The sequence below is a fragment of the Temnothorax curvispinosus genome, unplaced genomic scaffold (assembly GCF_003070985.1).
Source record: "Temnothorax curvispinosus isolate PA1 unplaced genomic scaffold, ASM307098v1 QBEX01008784.1, whole genome shotgun sequence".
Lineage (NCBI taxonomy): Eukaryota > Metazoa > Arthropoda > Insecta > Hymenoptera > Formicidae > Temnothorax > Temnothorax curvispinosus.
Genome location: NW_020218564.1, coordinates 935,631 through 954,216, shown reverse-complemented (window position 1 = coordinate 954,216; position 18,586 = coordinate 935,631). Strand labels below are relative to the sequence as shown.

The following is an 18,586-nucleotide window of genomic DNA, read 5'->3' as shown; positions in this document are numbered from 1 at the left end:
CAGTACAAACTGAGACGCTATAGGATCACGCAGCGTCTCACCTTGTTCTGTCATAATGATTACTTTTCGGATAATATTAATTTTTTTAAGTATAACACAAAGATCCTAACGCTCGGAACTCTTTAAAAAAATTTTTCAATATGCTCAGAATTACTCGAAAAATATTTTACATAAACCGGAACTCCGAGATTTCAACTGACGTCTTAACTCGGTATACTCATTACATTGTAATTTTGTTTTTAGTACCTTATACATATATAATTAATTTTTTTGCTTTTATATGGCAGAACTTTTTATAGAACTATTTGTTTAAACTACTAGGAACTCTAGAACTATTGAATGAAAAGGAAACCAGAACTCTTAATTGTTTGTAAGTTTCCGCAAAATGAGACGCTAGCTTCACATACACTTATTTGAGCTTATTTTAAGGATTACATAAGTATTTTAATGGAAAAATAATGGAAATTTGAGACCAAGTTTTTACTTTGTACTAAAGTAACTTTAGTTTTACCACGAAGCGATATGTAAAGACAATCACTGATATTTTCCTTACAAACCCAGAGGTAAAATATATTTATGATTAATTTATACAATCCGCTCGTCATTTCTCCATGTCAATTAAATGAATAGATTAATTGTGGAACCACGCGTAATTGTATACATGTACATAATCGCTATATTAAATATTGTGATACAAATATACAAAATATTTACAAGTAACGTTTACAAAATCAACTCCCCGTCCTAGATAAATTATCGCTACGTATCGTAAAATATTTTACAGTATTTTTACAAAAATAGGCACGATGCTGCGTGAACGTCTACAATAATTGCATGTACGTTCATCCGATGCTTATTGATCGCAACTTACGATTAATAACAAGTTCGGAGATGCGACATAATTAAAAAAATGCTTATATAAAAAATATAGATTTCGCATTATTTAAACAACAGGACAACATGAGAAATCGTTTCTCATGCCTTGAGAATATGCGCAATGTGCGATAGCTGATGTAAATATTTATGTCAATAATCATTTTTATTCTATTAATGAATTAAGATTGTCATAAATCTAAATGCTCTAATTTATGTACTTTTTTTGAATTTTACTATCAACATGATCTTTTAAAAACGAAAGAATTTTCACACATTCTGTCCCAAGAAGAATGTTCTCCGTCTGTATCAAATTTATCTATGCCACTGCTACATTGCAAGGATGAATACAGTCTTTCCACGTTTATGAACAGTTTGTATAATAGTGTCGTGGATTTTATATGAACTCGGTGACAAAGATCTTCTTAAAGTCCGGTGCCGAGCCGCCGATGTCGTGTTTGCATACGTCGCCATTGTCGAGATAACTCACGTCAGAGTTCTTCAGGATGCTTTTCAAATTCTCCATCGAGAGATTCGGCAACTTTTTACTGATAATCAGCTTATCTAGGTCATTCATCGAATAACCGGGCGCGATCCTTTTAGTTTTCAAATGATAGGACTGTATGCTAGGCTTCGTATCGGATAGCTTCGTATTGCTACCGCACATCTTGTCCTCCCGATCCTCGGGAGTACCGTTCTCTATGATACGCGGCGTGAAAGATCGCATGCTGACCTTTACCTCGCCGGTTCGCTTCGAGGGCAGCAACTCCACCTGTAAAACAGGACGTTCTCACGATGCGAGATTACGTAAGTGTGCGCGCGCCTTTATCGCCGCGAAAAGGCCGATGAAACGTTCCGTCAGCAGCAAGCATTTTTTTTCTACTCGAACGATGCATTTTCTCGCATCGTGAAAGTGCCTCTGGCACGTATTGCATTCTCTTGCGTTTAACATTAAAATCTAGAAACTAGTCATTAACTGCTATCGGTGAATGGATTTATTTATTTATTTATAAAAAGCAAATAAAAAGCAAATAAATCATATTTAAACGAATAAAAATGAGAAAAAATTATTTGACGTGATAAATAATAACGTTCATTAATTTAGCGCGATTTGCTTTAGGATAACGTGCAAAGTGCCAAAAAAATTATTAAAAATTTACAGAAATGGCGAGATTTAATTATATGAAATTACCTTGGTTTCCTTACGTTGGAAATATTCGAAATCATCATTGGCAACCGTAGTGACGGAACAGCAGCTTCTGCTTCTGCTCCTGCAGGAGCTCATCGTGTCGAAGTCACCGTTTTCTAGATCGCAACTCTCATCATCGGAGCTATCATATCCATCGCAGTGACTATCCCGTCTATGGAGATTTAAATGAAGATTTTGTTGAAGATTCTCTTTTACAAGATCATCTTTCTTCAAATTGTAGGTCCTCGTGTCGAGCATAGGTCGATATCTACGTGTGAGAGAGAAAAGCGTTATGATTTAACAATAATTTACGAAAATTATATGATATATTTATATTTTTAACAGAGATATGTTATACCGAAATATTAAATAATGTGTTATAAATAATATTAATATACGTATGAATTTACAAATATATTTTTTAACGCACTTTATATTAAAATTCGTGAGATAGAAAGATCAGTTGATGAATGTAGGTCATCATATACGTATGATGTACGTAGAAACATGCATTTTGAATAATTTATAGGAAACTTTGCGTCTCACTTTCCAGTTGCCGTATATCGTGACGGCGGCTTAATGGCACAGGTAAAAGTGAAGGTACGCTAAAAGATACGCGAGAGCGTACCGGGCGAACCGACAAGTAAGTAGCACCTGGCATGGTCGAAGCTTTGATTTCTGCGCAAAACGTTTCTAGAATAGTGCTGCTGTTGGAGGTTGTTTTCCAGCCCTAGAATTAGCTTCTCCAGACCGAGAACGCTCCTAGCGTGTCGCCTCGATGGTTCTTCGCGAATCTCGTCCAGATTCTTGATTTGGAATTTTCGATTGCTCGCAGGATCCTCCAGTTGCACCAAGTTTTCCATGTTCTGCCCGAAGACATCGGTGCTGCCGATCTTTCTGCGATTACTAACTAACTCGTGCAAGCTCTCGTTTAGTCTCAGTCCTCTGCTGTACCCCGACTGTTGTTGTTCCACTGAGTTTTTCTTTGGCGGTTCGGGGATTCTATCCTGACGTGGTTCGAAGGTCGAACTCGTGAAGGACGATAGTTCCGCTGGTAAAGACGCATAGTTGCCGTCCTCGTTCATGGATTGCGTCTTGGGATAGTGTTGCTGAATTCCCATAGTAATCGTGCCGGTTTTCGCTGCAATGTGTGAACATAAGAAGAGTTATTGAGTAAATAAAAATGATTATTCAATTAAAATGCTTATATTATAAACATCTAAAATTACATCAATTTTAGAATTACCAGAATCCTTGGGGTGACGATTTGTCACGACGTTTCCACGATTATAATCATTGCCAGTATAGTCGAGATTAAAGTCTCAATTAGGTTAAAAATGATTATATTGGAAAAATCAACAATTGTCATTTGTGGTTTAAAATATCATCGGATTGAACTGATAGTAAAAAGGAGACCGGATTCGTGAAAGCATCACTATCGAAAATATCGAAATATTCAGCTTTTCACGTTACAGTAACCTGTATATAATGTCTGATACATCTGGAATAGTAGTTGTGGTGGTATGGTGGAACACGCGGAGGCGAGAGATGAGAGGTTTCGTCTCTCGGACTTTCTAACGTGATCGCGTCAAGGTGTTCGATGGGTGCATTAACAAAGCTGCACGAAACGTCGCAATTAACAATATATAGGCCGGGAGAGAGAACCATCAGGTGATCGAAATATTTTCGCATCGTTAAATCTCGCTCACTCACCTCTGTTCTGATGGCTGTGCAACCGTCCGTAGAGGCTTCCGTTAGTCAGAGGAAACTTTAACCCGTGATTTAAGTTCAACTGCAGCTTGTATTCGGTATCTTGTTCGAAGTGTCGAAATTTACCGTCTATACCGCCTGAAAGAGAAATTTTCCAGAGAAATTTTATTACATCGACAAATTTCGCTTTAAGTCCTATGTCATAAAAATGTTTTCTTTAATTGCAATAAATGTAATAATGATATCAATTATTTAAATCGGTATTCCTCCTTTGGAAAAATAAAAAGTTAACTCTTCTAAACTTTAATTTAGAAACAGAGTAATACTTAGAGTCGTTCAACGATATATTTTTATATATGTATATACATTTAAATTTTATTTTCAAAATCTTATTAATTTACATTGAACAAAAATGTGTAGAATGCAAAAAATGAATAATTTAATAAAAAAAATCCTTCAACGGCTGCCAATCGTGGGAATACACGTGAAACTGTACATACAAATAGTTACGTATGTTGCAAAATGAAAATATGGTCGAGCAAATCATTCAAATGTCGTTAACGAAAAAAATTGCCGGTTGTCGCGCGGAATATCGCTGTGCGGGCAGGTATCACGATTATTACACGGTAGGCGTCTTACTTTCCCACGCACGGCGAACAGGTCAGTGTGTTTTTGCTTAACGAAAGAATGGAAATCACGTAGTGTCTCCGTTTGTGTTATGAAATGCGACAAAATTTCCGTGAAACCTATTTTTGCGATAGAAAAAAAAGACGCACCGTGCGATAGTCTCCTTGCGTGATCCTGCTTTGTATACACCTTGGCCACGTATCGACAGAACATCTTGTCGAAGAGAGCCAGGAAAACTGGAAGCAGCGTATCCTTCACCAGTGGCAGCCACGTCGCCAAATTTTGGGGTGTGCAAAAGTTCTTTAGAAGGCTCGGTCTAATGGAGATGATCTATAGGAAATTGTGTTTAATTAATTTAAAAAGATTTATCATGCTTCAAAATAATATTATTTAACTTGTATAGTATAAAGATATCCATAAATTTTGCAACAGAACATATAGCACAACACTGTAATATATATAACGTAATAATAGGGAGATATACAGTTATTGCTATTATACTATATATAATATTTTTATGAGGGCGCGCGGAGTATGTTCAATATTTTTAATAACACTTATAAATGCGATAATCATTAATCGAATGTGATCATTACGGTTGAATGTATATAGAAAACGGTATCCCTGCAATCTGTTGCGCCTAATGCAACGTAAGTAATGTAATCTAGGCATTCTAGATCATGGCGGGCTTTTCTTCGCGCTAATAAATTTCACCAGAAATCGTGTCAAGAAGATTCTATATTCAGAAATTGGGTCCAGCTTTCGCTGCGAGGAATCCACCATGTACGTCGGACATTTGGATCGCGTCAATTACACGTGGCTAATTATTCGACGGATGTCTGTGTGTCATACCTAATCATGCGATATCTAGCATCTTCGACTCTACGAAAGGGTCGATCTCGTAGATAGAAAGACACATTGAAAATATTCGAACAGGCCTCTTACGGAGGGATTACGACAAAAAAACTTTCGTTTATAACCGTGGATTCGCGCAAGAATTTGCGGTGAAAACTCCGCGGTCGCGCTTTCAAAAGTACGCGCAAAAGTGTACGATGCAATGCGATGTGATGCGATGTGCGAGCAGGTACGCAATTTTACGTACGTTGTGAACACACATGTATACGATACGTGAATCGTTTTGTCGATTATTACAATGTTGTTCAAAAATATAATAGCGATGGTGGATAATCCTGTAGAATTTTTTTTTTGTAAATGACACGATAGATAAATGAAATCTCTTTGTCATAAAATTGAAATCCTTGGTTTTACATTAATATAGCCATGGAATTTATTTTGACAAAAAGTTCAATATATTGGTTAATATGTTAAACCATTGGTTTGTTCGCGTTGCTTGCAATTCCCAAACATTTTTGCACTTGAAATGAGATAAATATATATTCGGCCGTTGGAGAGAGAGAAAGCAAAGATGCTGAGTGCAAGCAACGCGAACAGACCCCATATATTTGCTTAAATAGAAAGTTGATTTAAATTACGAATTAATTCAATTTTGTTTATTCCTAACAAGTTAAAAAATATTTTGTTTGTTGTGTAAACCTTAAATTTACGTAATTGTAAAATTATACATTTATACATTTTCGGAATATATATAATATAATTCTACGTGAAGGTTATGTAGAATGCATATTTTTACAAATTTAAAAGAAGTGTGTTTCTTTTTCAAGATAATTTGTTCGTGTAAATAATTTTACACGCTTTCACACTTACTGCTGCTTTATGTAAATTTTTAATCGCGACAAGATAATCAAATTATCGTTAATTTACGAGTAACAAGGCCTTCCTTTCAGTCGGTGTACTTTTGTACTCGCACTGTATGTTCTATCACGATCACGAACGGTATATCGTGCGGTAGTACCGCTGCTGGTTACGTGAGTAACGGCTGGTCTAGTCCGAGGTATGAAATCGAAACTAGTTGTACCTTAATTAGAGAATAGAGCGGCACTATGTACGCGTGTGTGTATAAAGTGCACGCGCAATTCTCGACCCCGTCTCTCTCTCTTTTTCTCGAACACGTATCGCTCCGGTTGGCGCGATGGTTGCCACAATCATAAATTTTCTGTTATATTGCATCTCTTATTAACTCTTTTGGAATGTTACGACATGTGCGTAAAATTATTTTTTGCAAAATTATATTTCATACTTATACATTACACAATAGTATTTTAATAGATTTTGAAATACGTGGAAGTGATATATATAGCGAAAAAATTAAATTTCCTTCTCTTTTCTTGTATTATTTTACATTGTGAAGTTGATACACGATTATGTCGGTATCTTTATAATTTTTTATTAAATATTTTATTTTAATATTTTGTATTTTAATCTTTTTAATATTAATTTAAACTAATATTCCGCTTATAATCTCTAATTTTTTTATTATCTCGAATACATCGCTCCGATTGCTACAATAAATGGAGAACCGCGTCATGCTTCTCTTCCTTTTCCCATATGTATTTTCTCAGCTGTTTTACAATTTATTCTCCATCTGATTGTTTCTCCAGCGTTGGTTTTAGCCTCATCAACCTGTACTGATCCCGCGCGGATTGATGTTTTACTTTAATTGCCGCTGGTAAATGCGAGCGTAACGCCTGCCGCGGACACGCTCTTCGCGTTTGTTAAAAATGCGTTCAGAACGATCGAAGCTCCGATAATAATTGCCTAATATGCGAGAAACCATCGCATTGGTTCAAAGTTTTTCAAGAATTACGAATTTCGAGGTAAATGTAACGTAGATTATTTGCGTTAAAAATAATCAGTATATATAGATGCCGAAAAAGAATATAGAAGCTTGTTGATCTTACCAATGCGTATTTTAATGCGGTTGTCGATATATTTTTGTTCGAGCTTGTAATTAAAATTTATACCGGTGATTTAGTTTAATCGTTAGACAAAAAACACGAGTGTAACGGCCGTCACGCTGTTTGCGCGTGTGTAAGCGGAGAACGGTGTTTACTTCGACGAACGGTGCTCCGACTATTATTTTTCAACGAACTAATACGTGCGAATCTCGAGCATGGATTTACGTGTATCGAGCGGCGAATCGTTTCATTTCGTAACTGCTTAGATACCGCGTCAATTATAAAAACGATGATTCATAAAATATCATTCGTTAAGAGAGGTAGTTAGTAGCGACGAGTGAATAACGTACCATGAGTTTCACTTCCACTTCGCATTTTGCGATCGCGCGCGTATTATGACGATTGAAATAATATATAAGAACAATCTTTTAACATTCGTTCCGCGACTTTTTACGCGAGATACGCCTACCTGGCGATAACCTAATTGGTCGCGCGTTGTCCCTATACGATGTAAATAATATGCGTCACGCATGTAATAGCCGCGATCATTAATATTAATGAGGAAGGTCATGGGAGTTTCTCCACGAGACGACTTTTGCGGAACGTCGAACCGGTGCCGTCGCGCGAATTCTTAATTTAGTTCGCCGATTAAGGTCGTCGTTCGAATTAAGATCGCGCTTTCGAATTTCGCTTTATGTCGAGCCGACCCTTTTTCCATCTCGAGTCCCCTTTGTTTCTCTTGTCCACTTTCTCGGAGGAGTGGCGTTTACGTGCAAAGGGTCTGTCTCGCTTCCGGATGACAGTGATGGCAGTGATGGTATATATATGCTCGAAACCAAGTTCGCGTCCGGCTCGCGCTCGGTCGTATGAAAATCCTCTCGACTGATGTAATTGTACTGATGTAATTGCTGTGACGGCGATCGGACAATTCAACCGACCACCGTATCGGATTTGTTGTGAGATACGATGAAATTTTCAGGGGCGTGACTAATTGTAACAATTCGACTCATGGCAAATAAAAAAATTGTAAAATCTCAACCTTTTTTAGATATGTGATATTTGGAATATGTATAATAGAATTTTTTGCAATTACGTTATTTCTCTACGTCACCATTCTTCTTCTTATCAAAAAAGTATCTGGCATTTTGTTTTAAGGGAGACGAAATGATTTAAAGTTTCCTGAACCTTGAGTATTATGCGTGATTAATGAGAAATTCTATGTTGCTCGAAAAACACATGTTAATGACAGACTGCAGTTCAGTTTAAAAAACTTGCAGAATATCCTCTATTATTCGCTATTGAAAAGCATAATCAAGGACGTACCATAAATTAGGCCGGCCACTTTTAACTACGTAACGTTGCTACGGTCGACTTGGCACGCGCAATTTCGAGGATATTGCAAAATATTTCTTATATCGAGATGCTCGCGTATAAAAAATGATTCCACTACCGAGCAAAGAAACGTTTAGATTAGCCGCGATCGAGGAACGATTTAATAAATCACGTGTCCTTTAATAAATCTCAACTGCGAGTCGACAATTAGCGTTACCAGTTCGTTGGAGTTCCAATTCGAAAGTAATAATAATTAAACCAATCGTGTGGAAAAACGCGCCGATCTCGATAGCATTGGATTACATTTTATACTTTTACATAAATTAGAAACGGATTTTGCAATTCAGATCTTTAACGTAACGAGATTATGCTAACGATCAAAATGATTTTCCGCAAACGAGTTTCCTGTTTCGTCGAATTAACTTTCGACTCGTAGGAAAAGTAAGCAGCTATTCGCATATAGGCTCTTTTTATAATTGGTAAATTTATAATGAAATTTTTTCTTTAGGAAACTATCTCGGCGTTTATAAGTATTAAATTGTAAATTATGAGCATTATTAAAGAAAGAATTTGCTAAAGGAAATAATATGGAAAGAATTTCGCGACATTCTGTATAATAGTTGACTCTGTTATTTTTTGAAGACAATCAGTTAATGACATGCTAAGTTTACGAGCATTTTAGATTATTTTACTGTGTTTAATTTATCGTCAATTTAATAGCGTAAAAATCAGTCTTATGCGCTATGATACATAGCAATTATGTTTATCAAATCTATTATAGATTATCTCACGAAATATAAAGGTATAATAATAATAAAGTTGCAATGATATTTAATTTAAGTAATTGAATAAAACAATAAAGAAGATAAATGTAAAATGTAAGAATAAATCGTAAATTAATAAAATATATAATTACCAAGATAGGTAAATGCTCGAAGACGTAGCAGACAAAAAGTATGCTGTAAACGGTAGATCTGCCGCTGGCCTCGTCCACCTGTACCCTCTTCTTCCTCAAACACGCCCTGCTGTTAGTTGAACCGCTGGTGCACGATCCGCTTGAGGGATCCCAATGTTGTGGGTGACAATCGAATGCTCCTGAAGAGTTCTTCGAGCTCGCCTCGGACAGATCTGAGACCGACTTGAGCAGCTCAGAAGTCGGTGGACGGCAGAGGTTTTTAAAGAGTGCGACCATCACGCCGAAAAGAGACGTGAGAGCCAATAGACCCCTTAGAGAGTTGACGAAGACTCCGTATTTATGGGAGATCTCGTGGGCCAGAAAAACGCAGGTCTCCGGCTCGAAGTTGAGAACGCCAGTGACACCGATGCAGGCGCTGATGACGCTCAAGCTCACCAAATGGTACTTGAGGTGATTCTTCGTGAGATTGATAACATCATCGCGACTGCTGATCGCCGCGAACACTGCGATCGACGTCAAGGTTAGTTCCTGAAGGATACTCGACGAGTTCAGCACCCAGACCAAAGTTGAGCATAACTCTGTGACAAAGAAAAGTTGTTTAACTTTCTCAATCTGAAGAATTGTACGGCTTGATTGGCGTAATATTTTTCGAGCGCCAGGCTAATCTGTTCCGCCGAATTAATTTACATATGATATAATCGTTGGAAATTGGTTGGCACTTCCATGAATTCCAAAGAGGAGAATGATCTCGCAGTCACGTTATACAGGGAGATTGTGACTAAATTAAAGTACCAAATTTTATATGATTAATAATAGGATATGTTATTGCATTTTTAGTTTTAACAGAAATAAAATGCAATACTCGCAGAGTATTTATATATTGTACTAAAAGATCAGCAAAGCAATATAATTACAGTTACCTCCAAAATGGTTCGCTGGACGGATCAAAGTGAGAATGGCGTATAGCAGCAATCCTAATTGATGCGTGAGACTTTGAGAGAGAATTGCGACTGTCAGCACATCAATTTTTCTTTTCGCGGATGAAGATTGATTCTGGTAGATCAATAGGGACCATGACAGCAGCAGGATGCATATTGGCGAACCTACGCACGTGGCCAGCCATTCGCCCACTTCGCTTCGCATCTCTGCGGAGGAAGAATAAAGGCCGTCAACGTTTATTCATTTAATGATTAATTATACTGCGTAATTCATGAATAATTGTATCCTACCACTATACCGACGATTTTGTGGTATAGTGTCACAATCTGTCATTGTGTTAACTTGAATTTTTATTGCATTAAATTTCTTTTTGAACAGTAATATATCTAGCATATTAGTCAGGTATATCAGCATCTCCACAGCAAATAATGTTATATGTGCGACCAATGGAGACAAGATGGTTTGTTTGGAATTTCTCTCGCGTTCGTCCTCCACCGCGCCTGCGGAATGAAGCATGCAGGACTGTTCCCGGTGAGAGTAGCGATATCCTAATCTCGATGAAAGCCTGCGTTGTGGCAATTAACGCGCCGTGTCGAATTATATTTGCGCGCGAGGAAGAGCGGCGAATTATTCCTAATCAACGGCAGTGGCGGTTACAGTTAAGTTATTAACGCGATGGAAGTGGCAACGGGGTGTATAAATGTCACGGAGAATGGCGCGGAGGGGATGCGACATTTTCACATGACACGTATCTCCTTTCCCTATCCTCATTTCTTTGTGACTCTCTTTTTCTCCAGCTACTAGAATCTGTTTTATAGAGTATAAAGAGATAATATCTTTTTAAAAATATATAAAGATACTAATGTGTGACATATAGAAAGTCATTTTTAGAAAGTAAAAGCAATTATTTGATTAAAAGTTTTTATCACGATTGTGTCCTTGAATACGTTAAAAGACTGTTATTATTTACTTGTTTGCATATTTTAAGATTTTTAGGAAAATATTTGTAAATGTTTGCTGTGTGCTTAAAGGATTATCTTTTTAGCGTAAAGTAATATAAGAAGATTTGTTTTCATTCTTTTCCTTATTAATTCCTTCTTTTTTTGTACAAAGTCAGGACACGTTTTCCATCTCTCTTTACTCAACGCTTCTCACACTATACCGTCGCGTCGAGGCAACTTTCTATTCCGCAGCGTACCAGCGTCGCGGTCTAATTTGTCGTTCAAGTCGACTCTTGCCCATGTTGAGCAGCGAATTTCCCCTCCGTCTGAATCGCGAGGAATGGTCCCCTCGTGCGTCGATGTCGGGCCCTTTCCTGTTACCGGAGTTACGTGCAAGATGCGGATACACATAGGAAGAGGAAGATACATTTCCGATCGCGTAACGGCACATTCATTTCTCGAGGTGCCTTTCGAATGTTGCATCCAAGTTCTTTTCACCTCGCAAATGATTATGAATATCATGACAAAAATTTATTATATTGAAAATGATATTATAAATATTGTAATAAAAATTGATCACGCAGCGTATTATCGTACATTATAAATGTAAAAATTTTTTACTTTTTATTTTTTTCTGCCATTTACATTTATATGAGGAAATACCGTTTGTTTCCTATAAAACATTGGCAAATATGGCGAGCGAGTAATTGTACTTTCACGCGGATGCTTATCGAAAACGCATCGAATTTTCTGCTCAAGGAATAGTAAATATGATATGTATCTTTTATCTCATAATGTGTACATACTTCCGAATGCCTGAGAGTCTTTTTCTTTTTTACAATATGATGCGCGCACTTTCACGTGCAAACATAAATAAATATTCTTATTCCGCTTCGCCGATAAAAACGATTATGTGTTTTTCTCTGGCAAATTGGATAATCAATTGCTGCAGCCTTAAAAATGCCATGTAAAAATAATCTAGTATAACAATGGAAAAATATATTTCAGTACTTGAATTTTAAAGCACAGCGAGTACGGAGTAGTTTTCAGATTTTTAACAATTAACATATAAGCGGTAGTTAGTAACAGGCGGTAATAGAATTAAAAAACGAATAGAAGTGGATGTGTTTAGTTTAAGATTGCATAATCGATTGTTATATTATGAAAAGTTATCAAACCATATTACTCGATAACATACATTAAAATTATGAAAGACAGCGATAATAAAAAATACAATGTTTAGGAGATTCTTTACTTTTATTTGTATACGTTTTAATTATTTGAGGCAATCACCAGCAATATTGATTAAATAGAAAATTATCTCTCGCTTGTCTATACGCTTCAACTATTTAACCAATCAGTGTCTAAACTTGTCGGACTTTCCTCGGTTTCATTCCCTATTTACTGTCACTGACATGACGCTCGGATAAATATACAGACAAAAAGTGGTTAAACTACTGGTAACCGCGCGATCTATTCGTAATACACTGTCCCACATCCACGCAATGCATCCAACAGTAAATGCTGCTATGCTATCTTTTCATTCGAAAGTTAAAGAATTTTCAAATATTTTATTGATAATACATTTTAAAATGATATGAATTGTAATATATTATTTAATATTCTAGTAAAAAACTCAATTTTGCAAATTATGACAATTTATATGATATAATAATAAAGTCCGCTCTTAAGCTAAATTGGATACCGAATTTTACTATTATCTAAGTTCTACAACTGCGCTGAGAGTTAAATATACGAAGAAAATGCGGGTCAATTTCTGTCCTAGTCATTTTAAACCGCACTTGTAACAGTGAATCTTGGACTCCTCAGGATTTTACACATCTTTCCAGGGATCATTCTTTTCTGTGGCGATATTATCGGTGAAACTGGTCCGATACCTGGCTCCACCAAAACAAGGTCGGGCGCCGGTCCACAGGATCGGCAGCATCCCTTCTGACGATTCAGGTTCATCTCCACGAGTTGTTTTTCTGACCTTGGTCGCTTCTACACCTCTCGACATTCCAATCTAATCGAGAGAGATACGCCTCCCGCTGACAAGTCAGACCTTGCAAACCTATACCTATATACCCATGTCGAAATGCATTCCGATGGACGCACCTTGATGCATATACCCACCTTTAACCCCACACTGCGTAGAACACTTGACGCAAAACCATGGAAAGCATACATTTTGTAAACTGTTTATGAGTACAAATTGTTTAAAAAAATAAAAAATGATATTAGCTTATTGCATATGAAGCTTAATTAATTATGTATAAAAAGTATATTTAATTACATATTATAAGTTATATGTATGAAATATTAAGTTCTACTGGAGGGAATTGCATTACATATAAAAAATAAATGACATTTCAAAAATACATTATTGTTATTTTAGTTACATAATTGTATTTTATTATATATAAATAATATTTCTTTTTATAATTAATTCTAATACAATTTCACAATAAATTCTGTGTAATTTTATTTCTTATGTAAATAGCGCAAGTTCAAAGGAAGCTCTCTAAGAGTCCGTTTTATATAGTATGAAATTAAATCGCCATTCGTCTTCGTTTAAGCTACAATACAAAAGAGACACTTTAAAAGCGGTACGGATTGCGGAAGTAGAATCGACTTCCTACTAATGCACCGAACATGTCGCCTCGCTCACGAAGGAATTTCAACCCGGTTGAATAACGGTAACACCAGTCAAATCGTGTAAACCATTCTCGACTCACATTTCTAATTTTAACGTATGTTTAAAGAACGAATAATTGGGTCGACTTTTATAGTGGCTCGTAAAATTCAATGTCGAGAGATTCTTCGCGTAACTCTTCTTGTCTTCTTTCGCAAAGTTTATCGTAGGCAAAACTTAAATGCAAATTTTCTCCTCAAAATAGCCCACTCCTTCACGTAAAAGTGTAATAACGAACAAGGACGAGTCAATTATATGAGCTGAATATAATAGCGACGCGAGATTACTATCGGTCCAGTTTCCTCGGGGCGACATTGTTATCACTCGCGGGAAAATTAACCCGGTTTCTTCCGCTTGCGCAACCAGTTTAGCATAGCATAATAACGATAGCCATGATTCTGTTCCAATACTAACAAGTGCACGAAATTGAAAAAGTACAATATCTGAATATTGGATTATTTAACCAAAAAATCGAATCAATTTTTGTTAAATAAAAATCCAGAAACTTTATAGTTATTTCAATTGAAACAATTGAAAATAAGTGTTTATGAATCAAGTATCTAAAATTTAATTGCGCGATTAAGTAACGATTTCTTTATTGTTTATTTAAATCGAATTTGCTTTTCTAGAATTTTAATTTTAAAATTGAAAAATCTATGCTTCAAATATCTCCCTCTTTTTTTTCTCTTTGAATATATCTTATATATGTATATAATTATAATACATATAACTCAATTTTTGTAAAGTTTAAGCCAGATACATTCATATCAAGCTTAAACGAGACTGAAATGATTACGAAACGGTGCGAATGATTATTACTGGTCTGTCGTATAATTCATATATTTTTAAGTATTTGAAAATAAAGTTATCTTGTTGTTTTAGCAAAGTTTAGTTGGAATTTTTCAAAGAATCTATCTTTAAAATATCAACAGATATTCAGAGATTACGTGAAATGCTTGACGGGATATCTGAGCGTGTTGATGCGGAAGAGCAGGGCGGTCAAATGCCGGTAAGTGCCGTGACTTGAATGCGCGCAATAGCACGAGTGCGCACGAATGGCGATGATCGTCGCGTGTACATTACGCGAAATATTACGGACGAACGATGGAATTACGTTTATGATTATGACCTTCGTATCCAATTAATACGTGCTGGGACGTGCAACGTACATCCAACGTGGCGCCCACGTGAAAATGATCCCTCGTATCATAGTCATTGTCGCAGAGTAGACTCGGGCTCTAACTCGGTCATGTGAAACTTTTACGATAAACCACCTACTACTCGTGTTTCCTCCTTTCTCTAGTTTGCTTCTCGCTTGATTTCTTTCTCTCTCTCGCACACACATACACACACATTCTTAAGAACTGATTCCAAAAGAATGCCTAACGACCTCCGCCTTGGGATTATGTTTCACGGTTGTCCAAACCAAGTGTCGGGACCACCTTTCGAGCAGGTAACAAAAACAGGCAAACCAGAAAGTAAACTCTTCTGTAAAGTACTTCATCACCAGATTAGAAATTCTATTTGCTGCAACGAAACGAGTTTTCGTCGATCTCTTTGTATTTGCTTTGCTTTTCTAGATAAGTGCTCGAGCGATTCGAAAAGGTTTTGCCGAGACTTTCTTCAAGAGTAATTATATTTTTATATTTTAAGGAATAAGGAAAATGCTGTTTATATTCTTTAATTATTATTTAAACAATTTAAAAATTTTAATACCAGAGTTTGGTTTCCTATATAAAAAAATGTTTTTCTATTTATTTCAAAAGACATGGCATATTTTCATATTAATTCCTAAATTAAAAATTAGAAAATTTATTTTGCAAATTTTATCAATTTCTAAGTAATTTGTAGAATAATTGTAGAATACGCTAGGGCAATGCGAAAGAGATACAGAATCCTATAGCTAAAGCGAATTAGATCTTTCTAATTCGAGTCTTGGCACGAACATCGGTCTGCTGTTTGCACCCGGTTAGTGCATCGCCGTTTAAAGTAGGTTACGAATACGATCGTGCTTTGAGAAAGTAACCAATACCGTTGATCTCGTCGTTTCGCTCCCCATGATTAGCTACGTACATTCACTAGAATAAGATCAAAATTCTGTTTCAAATATAGACATGACTATGTGTAAAATATATTTTCTGCGGTCAAAAAATAAAATTGCATGCGGAGGATAATTTTAAAAAACTGCATTATCGGTACTATCAAAAACGCTTTCTTTAAAGATAAAACATTTTGAAAATCCGTTAAAAAAAAAATAGAAAAAAGTGTTAAAAGTCTATTGGAATTAATGTTTTTATATTATTTACAAGTTTTACTAATGAAGATAGAGAGACGTGTTCTCTCTATCTTCTTTTTCTTTTTCAAACGTTTCAGTAAAATAAATGTTTCTAACTATAATATATGTATGTACACTCGGCACGTGCCAAATTCCTAAACTCAACCCGGTCAAGTGATCTGCGCGGTTTTGAGGCCAGAGAGGAACGGGTTTTACGCGAATTGTGAAGGGTTCCGTTGCCGATGCTCGATATAGCGTTACGAGAGTCGATTTACAATACGAGGAACAGGCCCGAGAAGAATGCAAACGTACGTACTCTATTATTATTCATTCGCATACAGTTATTCTTCGTTCTGTTTGCGCGAGACGATTACGCGCGCATTCGCTATTGACATCGTAATGACGCGACTGATTAAAGATTCAATGTTTAACGAACTCTTGCTAACTCGTGAGACGCAAATTATGCGAAACCGCGTGCGCGTACGCGCGCGTTGTGCAAGAGAACGAGTTCACGTTACGCAGATTGGATTCCGATGCAAATGCGGATTACGTGCTTACAAAATTGCACATCTGCCGTGATCGTGTAGAAACGCACGCGCTATACATATTCAAAATCCGTGCCGTGTACCGTGGAACAATCGCAGATATGATATTTTGCGAAGGTGGAGCGGATATTACCGTGAAATTGCGGTACTTGAGCGGAGTAGCGATCTTGGGCGGTCTATCTGATTGAGGACTGCATTTACATTGTTACGCTCATTGAGCGAATTAATGCACCGTCCATAAGCCGACGCAAGGACGCGAGGAAGACACGTCCTTGACGTTCCGCCATGCCCGAGTCAAAGAGTTGGAAATTTAAATTAGGCAAAACAAGACTAATTCGACTATCCGAGCGATCTGCTTTTCATTTTGAGGCATTGCGATAATGCAATGTGATTTGACGAAAAATATAAAAAATTACATTAGTAGAACAACGGTGTGTTACGGTGTAATGTCTACATAGTTTGTATTTGCATAACTGGAATGCATGCACCGGAATTGAGAGACAATTTTAGTGGGTCAAAGCATAATCTCATACTTTCTCTACTATATTTACTTATTTTTGATTTGCTTACTGCCAATTGTCAATGATTACGCGGGACCAGCGTGGAATGTCGCATTGCTAGGACGAGCCTGCGGGATGCGTGCGTTTTGGACAGATGTTTGGTCCCCTGGTAATGTCCTGCGATTTCTTCGCTTGGGCATCAGCTCTCTTTACATTATGCACGAAATGCCACTCCTTCTTCTTGCTCCACTATCCACGATGTATATTTCCAGATCAACTCGCGTCTATCCGTGCCTTTAACTTTGACGAGTGGCAGCTGTAATCGCAAACCGGGAGTGCCTTCACTTATAGAAGAGTAGGGGCACCGTTTTAACACGCACGATACACCAGTCACGAGAAATTTGTTTTCGTTGATTTTTGGACCAAGCATCGATCAATCGGCAGAAACGCACTGCGACCGAAATGGATCATCAACATCCAGTGCGCAAACTTGAAAAACTAACGTTTAAATTTAATTTGTCGATTAAAATTAAATTAATAGTAATTAACACTAGTGGTTTTTTTTTTTTTTTTTTTTAAGAAACAATCACTTTGTTGAGAGATAGAAGAAGAATCACTGTGTGGTCACGATAGAAGAAGAATTAGGACGAAACGATGTTTGCAAAAGAATTTTGATACTCGTGCGTTTCGATCGCTAGGTATTAAAAAAATTGACAATTAATGCAATGGATTCGAATGTAACCGAGAATGCGACCGAGCGACCAATATTGCCGCGAACGCGAAGAAGCCCGGAGCGGGACTGACTGGCGACTCGGCGACTGGCGGCATGCAGTGGCGGCCAGTAGGATTCATTTGGGTCAGCAGCACAACGTAGTATACCAAAGATTGCCTCTCGACTATACTATCTGTTACAACTACGGAGTGAAGGTGCTATGCTATGTGCGTTATAACGGAGCTATCTTCGCCGTGTGGTTCGATTTTTCTTCCGGGTATCCCGCGCGTTTGAGATTTTTTTCAGATCATTCACATGCTAAAAATGTCTGAAAACGTAAATTTTTTAAGTGCGTTTTTCAGTTCATCGAAATTTCAAAATATAATAAAAATTTGTAGCATGCTTTTTTGTATTTTAAGCAAAGAGAAAGATACATTCTTGTCTTTCTTCTTATAACAATTCCTTTTTTTTGTACGTTGTTTTTTATTTATAATCTCATTATTACAATTACGATAA

General features: G+C 36.8%; 1 protein-coding gene across 2 annotated transcripts; it reads right to left on the bottom strand.

The window, feature by feature from the left end:
- Positions 1 to 465: 465 nt before the first annotated feature.
- LOC112458206 lies at positions 466 to 18,180 on the bottom strand. Of its 2 annotated transcripts, XM_025021680.1 has the most exons (9): positions 17,949 to 18,180; positions 17,429 to 17,856; positions 10,384 to 10,608; positions 9,464 to 10,041; positions 4,549 to 4,729; positions 3,776 to 3,910; positions 2,717 to 3,203; positions 2,066 to 2,330; positions 466 to 1,645 (listed from the first exon to the last, which is right to left on the bottom strand). In XM_025021680.1, exons 3-9 carry the CDS (start codon positions 10,604 to 10,606, stop codon positions 1,271 to 1,273), a joined length of 2,244 nt encoding a protein of 747 aa, XP_024877448.1. In that variant the 5' UTR covers positions 10,607 to 10,608; positions 17,429 to 17,856; positions 17,949 to 18,180; the 3' UTR covers positions 466 to 1,270. The 2 variants fall into 2 exon arrangements, with proteins under 2 accessions (XP_024877448.1, XP_024877446.1); XM_025021678.1 differs by having other exon boundaries at positions 17,429 to 18,180.
- Positions 18,181 to 18,586: the final 406 nt, after the last annotated feature.

Coding starts and splice junctions, on each gene's coding strand:
- LOC112458206 (XM_025021678.1), bottom strand. CDS start 10,606: ATGCGAAGCGAAGTGGGCGAATGGCTGGCCACGTGCGTAGGTTCGCCA. Junction 10,042..10,383: donor TCCAGCGAACCATTTTGGAG/GTAACTGTAATT, acceptor TCTTTGTCACAG/AGTTATGCTCAACTTTGGTC. Junction 3,204..3,775: donor GCACAGCCATCAGAACAGAG/GTGAGTGAGCGA, acceptor CACACATTGCAG/CGAAAACCGGCACGATTACT.